Here is a 9,135-nt window from a genome sequence, read left to right as displayed (position 1 = left end):
TTATAAAAAAAAAAATATGAGCCATTGTGTCAAACCAAAATGTTAGAGCATTCTGAATGAATTGCACCTCTATTTGGGAGTTTGTTCTTAAAGCACCAGGTTAGACAATGAATGAGACTATCCCAGTCTTCAGCACAGAAGCAACAAGCATTTGAGAGGGGAGTACCAATTTACTGTCTCTGCCCATGTCTTCCCTTAATTCTCCATTAATGCCAAAAGCTCAGGTCTCACGTGTAGAACAGGATGGTCCCTTCTGCACAGCTGGATTTCAGCCTGCAGCTTCTTCTGCAACAGCTTGACCAGGCCGAGTTAAGCAAGTTCAAGTCTCTGTTGAGGATGCTCTGTCCAAAAGATGAGTTGGAGAACATCCCCCAGATGGAAGTAGATGAGGCAGATGGGAAGCAATTGGCAGAAATTCTCACCAACCGCTGTGCCAGCAATTGGGTGGAAATGGTGGCCATTCAGATCTTCGACATGATGGACAAAACAGATTTGTCTCAGAGAGCAAAGGATGAACTCAGGGGTAAGCAAAAATGAGTCCATACTGTGTCCTAGGGGGAAGGAACAGAAATAGTGTTGAGCCTTGGAGAGGCTGAACACAGATACTAGAGCTTCATGAAGTCTCTTGGTTCTTATATTCTGGCTATTTCTATGCCTTCTGGGTATCGTATGCCTGTGCTGGGCTCCTCTCCATGCCTCTATTCTTCCATTCAAGACTTTCTGAAATATAGTCATGATCCCTTTATTTCATATGTTCTCCAAGATGTTAAATTATTACATACACTCTGTTTTTGATTTATTTATTTTATTTTTTAATGCCTACAGCATCTGGTGTTCCTAGGTGGTCTCCCATCCAAGTACTAACCAGGCCCAATCCTGCTTAGCTTCCAAGATCAGGCACATTCAGGGTGGCATAGCTGTAGACCTTCTGTTTTCATTTCAATTCCTACTTATAATGTTTTCTCTCCACATAGTGTGTCTATAAATATTCTTACACACACTTACAAATTTGAACCTCTACCTTCCTTTAGATCAGCGGCATTTGGGGCTGGGTGATTCTTTGGGGGTAGAGAAGGGACACCCTGTGCATTCTTGGGTATTTAGGAGTAGCCCTGATACCCCTGTGCTAGAATCCCAGCACCTCTCCCCATTAGATGCTAGTAGCACACCCCTCCACTGGTAACAACCAACAATATCTTTAGACTCAGCCAAATATCCCCTTGGGGGCAAAATTACCCCAAGTGGCAAACCATGTTTTAGGTCCGTGGTTCTCAACTTTCACTGTTCTAGGTAATTTCCTGGGAAGCTCTAAATATACTGATGTCCCCAACCTATCACAGGAGATACTGATTTAACTAATTGATCTATGGCTCCCCAGACATTGAATTCTTAAAAGCTTCTAAAGTGATTCCTATACACATCTGAGATTTGAAAATGTGATCTAGAGCTCTGCTGCCTGATACAGTAGCACTTGAACTGTGGCTCCTTTGAATGCAGGTGTGCTGTATATAAGGCTAAAGTATGCACCAGCTTTTAAACATATTGTCTTGTGTACTATCTCATTCGTTACTCTTATATTGATTACACATTGAAGAGGTAACATTCTACACAGTTACATAAAAAAATTATGAAAATTAGTTGCACCTCTTTTTACCTTTTATAACATGGCTACTAGGAAATTTTAAATTACATAGCTAGCTTGCTTTTCTGGCAGGCATTGTATTTGTCTTGGAGAACGGTTCGACTGCATTTTCTCTCTGCCTTGCTCCCCAAAAAGGGGTATGTAAAACAGCTCTACTTCCTATCTTATGTGTTTTTTTTTTAATTTAAAAATATTGCTGGTTTTATTCCAGCTAGAAATCTGTTTTTAGCCATATATTCCCCATCTTCAGTAGACAGGTGAGGGTTTGGCCTCTCTCTCACTGGCCTCTAGAGATTAAAGATTTGAAAGTAGTAGAAAAAATGATGCACATGGCCCCACATAGCCTGGCTCTGAAAAGGGTAAATTTCGTTCATCTCCTCTTTTTTCAGAAGCAGCTTTGAAGTCTCTTCAGGAAAATAAGCCTCTGTCATTAGGTAAGTCACCTCATCTATGATCTTTTTTTTTTTCAAATGCGATTTTGGAATTCGAGGATAAGATACAGTGGCGGGCGCTAGGAAGGCAAAGAAATATAAGACTTCTGCTGTCATCCAGGTGGCAGTGATAAGACATTGAAAGATAAAAGGAGGCAGTATTTATACAGGAAATCAAAGTCATGTCTAGATAAGCTGGATGTCAGGCTGACTGAAAGCAGAGGGTGGCAAGCCATGGCTCACAAACCAAATCCCACCTGCCATATCCTTTTGTACCTGCTTTTGTATGTCATTCCACAAGCCATTTATGTTTTTAAATGGCTGGGGATGCCAAATCAAAAGAATATATTACAGGCTATGAAATTCACATTTCCATACATGTGAACAAAATTGTATTTGTTTGAAGATACAAAGAGCACCCCCATTCACTTCTGCATCACCTGAGACTGCCTTTGCCCTACAAAGGCAGAGGTGAGTTGCTGCAACAGACTGCATGGCCCACAGAGCAGAAAATATTTACATTCCTGGTCAAAAGGATTTTTTGAGTCAATGATTTTCAACATTCTTTTAGTATTATCAAAATCCTTAAAAATATGCCTTGGGCTTGACCAGGGATGGCTGGAAAAGTGAAGGCAAGCCCTTTCACATGTAAACCCAGATGCTCCAACTACCTCTGTTGATACATGGATACATTAAATGTCCTACAGTAATGGCCTGAAAGAAAACTGTAAATTGGTGGTTCCTTGGCAATGCTTCAAGGAACAGCATGAGCCACAAAGCTGGCATTCCATTAACTGTTCTCAGTAAACTTGCAGTTCTTCGTTTAAAATCTTACTGGCACCTTCTATGATATCGTTGCTTCTGCTGCCTTGCTTCTTTACAATCATTTTCCACTCAGCATATATTGGTCCTGGTTGCCATCCCTTGAAGTCTTACTGTGATTTATATCCTGAAGCCTTTCGAAAAGGTATCTTCTGACCTGTATTTTTCCTGAACTTCAGAAGCTTACATCCAACTGCTTCCTGGATATCTCTTCAGAATTTCCATAGACTTGCCCCTTTACCATGCAAAGTTGAGCTTGAAACAATGCTTCTCCCATTACGCCTCTGCCCTGTTCCTAAAATCCTTCTTAGGACAATGCTACTTAATTCACTGAAACCAGGAAACTAATCCATGAGGGTTTCCTGATGTCCTTAAAAAAGAGTATGTGAGTGTCCATTCCTTTCATCATATATTCTGAACTGCATGGGAAGTCACTTGCCAGAAAGGCATGTGATCACTTCAATTTTATCTCCAGTGCCATCCTTTCTACGTAATCAGGGCTTAAATGTCAAGACCCAGCTCTGACCTTGAGTCATCTTGAAGTCCCATTCTCTCCCAAACAACTTTCAATACTAGGATAATGACAAGCCCATGACATCCTCTCTTTTTTTCAGGGAAAACACAGACTAAGGAACCCAAATGTGTATACCTAGAAGAAATACAGCAGCATTTAGAAAAAGACAAGGAGCTAGGTTGGTCTTAGAACATTCAATGTTGGAATAAGCCAAGAGAAGCATTCCCCTCCTTGCTGTCCTTTCCCTTGAGAGGACTCTGTCTCCCTCCAACCTCATTTTCTCCACTGTTTATAATCACCATTTGTCTCATGGACAATGCCTTCTTCACTACATAAGAATAAGGGGAAAACAAACTTTGGAAAGAATCATAATTCAGTTTATAAAAAAGCAAGACTATGTTGTATATAGAGTTTCTCTTATATTTTGCAATTTAAGATGCTCAGACAACTTTGATAATATCACATCGAGACCCTCACCAAGCTATCCTGTTGTTGCAAATGACATTTCATTCCTTTTTATGGCTAAGGAATGTTTCATTGTGTATCTAGGAAACCTATTTTTGTGTCAAGCTCACTTTAATTTCTATTTTTCAGAGCTCACAAAAGTACAAGGAGAGGATGTCAAAAACCCAGGAGAAGCAAAAGAAGGTTTGGAAGGAGAAAAGCCAGGTCTGTATCGTGCCTTCCTGGGGTGAGCTTGGTGTCAGATGATTCTGTATAACCACACTCCCCCTGTTTTTCCTTTTCTACTTAACACAAATTACTTTTTTCCTAATGAATAACCCAGCCATATCCTATCTATCTATCCCACCTCACATCACTGAAGATAAACAAGATGAATACAGAAGTATATTGAAGAACTTTTGGCCTGGAGCCAGTGACGATGTCCACATTGTCACCCAGAGATATGAGAGGCTGATCCCATTCTGTAATCCTGAAATGCTTGCAGGGCCATTTCCATACACAGTGGTGCTGCATGGCCCTGCGGGTGTTGGGAAAACCACACTGGCTAAGAAAGTGATGCTGGACTGGACCCGAGACAGCCTCACAAAGACCCTCAGCCCAGCCTTCTATCTCAGCTGCAAGGAACTCAACCGCAGGGGGACGTGCACTTTCGTGGAGCTGATCTCCAAGAACCCACCTGATGCACGGGAAGCCGTCCCAGAGGCGCGAGCCCCAGCACAGAAGCTCCTGTTCGTAGTGGATGGTTTCGATGAGCTGAGAGTGCCCTCGGGGTCACTCATCCAAGACATTTGCAGCGACTGGAACATGCGTAAGCCGGCGCACGTCCTCCTAGGGAGTTTGCTGAAGAGGCAGCTATCCCCCCAGGCCACACTGTTGGTCACCACTCGGCCGGGTGCCCTGCCAGAGCTGCGGCGCCTTCTGGACCAGCCGCTCCTTGTGGAGGTTGAGGGACTGTCGGAGCCCGACAGGACGGCGAGCATCCTGAAACACTTTGAGGACGAGGGGCAGGTGCTACGAGCCCTCGCGCTGATGCAGAGCCACCCCGGCCTGTGGCGCCTGGGCACGGCCCCCGCAGTATGCGGGGTGCTGTGCACTTACCTGAAGCTGCAGCTGGAGCATGGAGAGGACCCTGCCGCCACCTGCAGAACCACCACCGCGCTGTTCCTGCGCTTCCTGTGTGACCAGTTCACACCGGCTCCCAGAGGCCGCCCTAGCCCGGCCCCGCTGCAGGCCGCTTGCCTCCTGGCTGCCGGGGGCATGTGGGCACGGACATCGGTGTTCGACGCTGAGGACCTGGCGGAGCTTGGGCTGGCGGAGGCTGCGTTATGTCCCTTGCTAGACGCGGAGGTCCTGCACAAGGACGCAGACAGCGCGGGCTGCTATTCCTTCGTCCACCTCAGCATCCAGCAGTTTCTCGCTGCCGTGTTCTACATCCTGGAGGACGAAGACGGCGAGGGCGCTGTGTGTCGCCATGGGAGCAACATCAGGGACGCACAGGAGCTGTTCTCCAAGGAAGAGAGACTGAAGAACCCCAGCCTGGCCCATGTCGCCCGCTTTTTATTCGGCCTCGCGAATGAAAGGATGGCCGGGGAATTGGAGACCACGTTCGGCTGCCGGGTGACAACTGGGGTCGCACAGGAGCTGTTGAACTCCGAGCCCTTCTGGGCGATGGACCTGAGCGAGGTGATGCACTGTCTCCACGAGTCTCAGGAGGAGCTGCTCGTGAGGGACGCCATGGACCACGTCTCGGAGGTGTCCCTGCACGTGAAGACTAGAATGGACCTCGTGCACTCGTCCTTCTGCCTCAGGCACTGTCAGAACTTACAGAAGATCTTGCTGCAGGTAGAAAAGGGGATATTCCTGGAGAGTGACACGGCATTGGAATCAGATGCCCCGGTAGAGAGGTAAGAACTGTCACTTCTCGCCCTACGGGTTCTCCTACCTTCAGCCCCACCCCCATGCTCCACTGAGAAGGGGACAGTCTTCTGTCCCCTTGACTTAAGGTTAATATTTTCTTCTTGCCTGAATTTCTTCCTGCTGGCTCACCATTCGAGGGAGGAGACACAATTTCTGATGTAGAATAGGGGCTTCATAACCAGACTTTGTTTGGGTCATGTGTCCTTTTTACGTTAGCTGAGCAATTGTTGCAAGTGGCTCAGCCAACTGGAGTCTGCCTATGGGTTGTGTAGACTTTAAGGGATGTGTGGAGGGACCGTCTCGTTTTGGGCAGGACTGCTGGAAAAGTATTAAAGATCTGTCCTTAGAAGCTGAATCAACAATGTTTCTGAAAGCTACACCTCACCTGTTAGTTATCAGGAAGGTTCTCTTCATGGGCACCTCGCTGGACAGACAGACAACGAGATGGCCCCAGTCAGTTCTGAGTCTGGCATTCTTGATTTAGACTCAAGTAATATCAACTGAACTCATTATAGAGTTTCCAAATAAGGTTTCTAACCTGGCGGCTACTGGAAATGTGTAATTTTCCACAATGAGATAGAGATACTGGCCTCAGAAAAGTGTGCTTGAGTGGCATTATAATTCACATATATTGACTTACAAAGGCATGTGGCTGCAATCCAAAATTGCTACTTTATGGTGACAGGTCATGTCCCCCATCATACCAACATCACATCAACATCTTACCAACTCACCTCTTTCTCACTCCTTGAAATCTTCATGCCCTTGTTTCTTTCCAGGTTGAGATGTCTGTTTTACAGAGTTCCTTAACATTTTCTCATATTTCTTCATCATGTAGTAAAGAGTCATGAACTGGAGTTAGCTCCAGGAAACATTAAGATCAGCCATAGCTTGGCGTGAACATTTCTCTACCTTATGGATAACCAGCAGGCTACAGACTTTATCCCTTCATCCATATTCTGATTTTTTTTCTTCTCTCATCCAAATGCAGAAGGATTATTTAAGAGGTGCACCAATAACTAAGAAATTGAAACCAATAACTAAGAAAAATAAATTGCACCAATAACTAAGTCAGTCTCTCTCTCTCTCTCTCTCTCTCTCTCTCTCTCTCTCTCTCTCTCTTTCTCTCTTTCTCTCTTTCTCCCCCCCTCCCTCCCTCCCATATAAGATCCCAACTCAAAATAGTCTCTCTTTTTCTCTTTGCTTCTTTTTAATTAACCTTTGTTTGGTTGCATGGTCTGAGAAGAAGGAGAAGGAACTGAATATCTTTAGATTTGATTATGATAATTCTGGTCTGTAATGCAAACTCGAGTTTTCATGGAAGTTTCCTTCATATGCTTTTTGCCACTTCTGCTATCCATCACAGCAGGTCCAGAGTACTGCTGGTCTGTAGCTCCCAAGGTGATAGTTAAATCACTAGATATTTTCTGATTAAATCACTTCTTTCCACAGCAGGGTCATAAGGAGGGGGTGCTCTACTTATTGGCTTAACTATTTTATCTTGACAAGATAGCTGCTGACACTAAACCCTACACAGTCTCTTAATTTTTCCCCCTAGAACATATTAAACACACTCTTTGAAAAGTCACAAACTCTAGGCAGAAACCAACTTTTCCTCCTGTTGCCTAAATATTTATAAAAGGCCATTTTTGTTGGATGTGTCTTTCATAAAGGCAGGCACCACTAGTAAAACTAATGGCATAACATGGTCATAAAACATCCAGGGGCACTAGAGCTGAGAAAATCTAAGTTCTGTCTGATTTCCCTTTTCTTCTCCTACATTAAATCATAAATGTCTACTCTGTGTAGAGTTGCTATTCAGTCGAGTCTACTAATGAAGCTTTTGCCTTCAAAGACTCTTCCTTTCTCCTCCATTATCTCCAGCCACCATACCTACTACTTCAAAATAGTAAATTACATTTTGTTCTCTATTGTATTTAATAATAACTTTTATTCCTTGCACATTTTTACCTTTCTTTTTCCTCCATGAAAACCTTCAGATAGTAGACTATTTCTTAGCTTTCATGGTATCTATCCCCTTGTTGGTTACTAAAAATATTTTAACTTTTGGACAATTATGTTTCAAGTGCCCTAAAAATCAAAATATATTTTTTCTGATTACAAATTCCCCTATGTAAATAGAAAAGTTAAGCAATATTGAAAAAGATAAGGAAACCACATCACTCACACAAATCCTACTACCCAGAAGTAACCACCAGAGCAAAATAAACATTCCTTGAGAAGTCTGTGTATTATGAATATGTAACCACTTAGAGACTATTTTCTCAAGTTTTTATAGACATCATTTTAGGTCAGCAAATATAGTTGTAAATTAGCTTGAATATATTGTCTATATGGACATATTATCATAGAGTCTAATATCCTCTATTGATATGTATATCACCCTCAATCTTTTATCAAAGATATGGTAATAGTTTTGACTTATTCTAACATTCTATCAGATGCTGTGCAAGAAGTTTATGAAGTTCTTTCTCCAGGGATATGTTGTAGTCAATGAGTTATCTGATAGTGATGCTAAATGATTCAATCATCTAACTTTTTATTAAGGGCGTATGCCCAGAACAATCCTAAATACCTTCAAGGCAATGTACAAATGTTAGTTTTCTCTCCAGCAATGTTTAGTAAATTCCTTCCCTTGTCTCTTCCCTGCAGGTCCAAGAATGACCAACACACGCTTCCTTTCTGGGTGGACCTTTGTTCCATGTTTGGCTCAAACAAGAATCTGGTGTTTCTGGACATCAGTCAGAGCTTCCTCAGTACCTCATCAGTGAGGATTCTTTGTGAAAAAATAGCCTCTGCTACCCATAATATCCAGAAAGTGGTGTAAGTAGAAGCCCACCCCAAGATTAAAACCCCTAAGCTTATCAGAACGGTATTTGAATTCTCATCCCAGACCCCAACTAGGTACTCAAAACACAGGAATTGAGCGAATCCAGTCTTTAAATTTGTCTACTGAGAAAATCATATAAAGTAATTTTTCCAAATTTGTATTGCAATGAAATATCCATAACGTAATACTTGCCTTCTTCACCATCACTGAGAGTGAGTTCTGTGGCATTGAGCACATTCACACTGCTGTGTGATCATCCCCACCATCCATCTCCAGGACTTTTTCATTTTCCCATCCTGAAACTCCATCCCCATTAAACACTAACTCCCATGACCCCTTCTCCAGAGCCACCGGCAACCACCATTCTACTTTTTTTATTAAGTAATTTTAATACAACGTGAATTGCAATTTGGATGTCCACGGAACACAGAGAGAAACCTGAAGATCCTGGGAGCAGTCTTAGTCTCATTGTGACAATAGTGCTGTATATAGA

General features: G+C 43.2%; 1 protein-coding gene and 1 pseudogene across 1 annotated transcript in view; one reads left to right on the top strand and one right to left on the bottom strand.

Moving 5' to 3' along the window:
• Window positions 1-243: 243 nt before the first annotated feature.
• The window catches only part of NLRP2 (NLR family pyrin domain containing 2), a 20,961-nt gene continuing 12,069 nt past the window's right edge, over window positions 244-9,135 (top strand). The window contains exons 1-5 of the mRNA XM_016154285.2: window positions 244-523; window positions 2,032-2,076; window positions 4,004-4,078; window positions 4,236-5,778; window positions 8,465-8,635. Of these exons, the coding sequence (XP_016009771.2) occupies window positions 244-523; window positions 2,032-2,076; window positions 4,004-4,078; window positions 4,236-5,778; window positions 8,465-8,635 (2,114 nt within the window). The remainder of the gene's footprint in view (window positions 524-2,031; window positions 2,077-4,003; window positions 4,079-4,235; window positions 5,779-8,464; window positions 8,636-9,135) is intronic.
• LOC118611880 lies at window positions 817-925 on the bottom strand (annotated as a pseudogene).

This window comes from Rousettus aegyptiacus, unplaced genomic scaffold (genome assembly GCF_014176215.1).
Source record: "Rousettus aegyptiacus isolate mRouAeg1 unplaced genomic scaffold, mRouAeg1.p scaffold_m13_p_14, whole genome shotgun sequence".
Lineage (NCBI taxonomy): Eukaryota > Metazoa > Chordata > Mammalia > Chiroptera > Pteropodidae > Rousettus > Rousettus aegyptiacus.
This window is presented reverse-complemented; position numbering and strand designations above follow the sequence as displayed.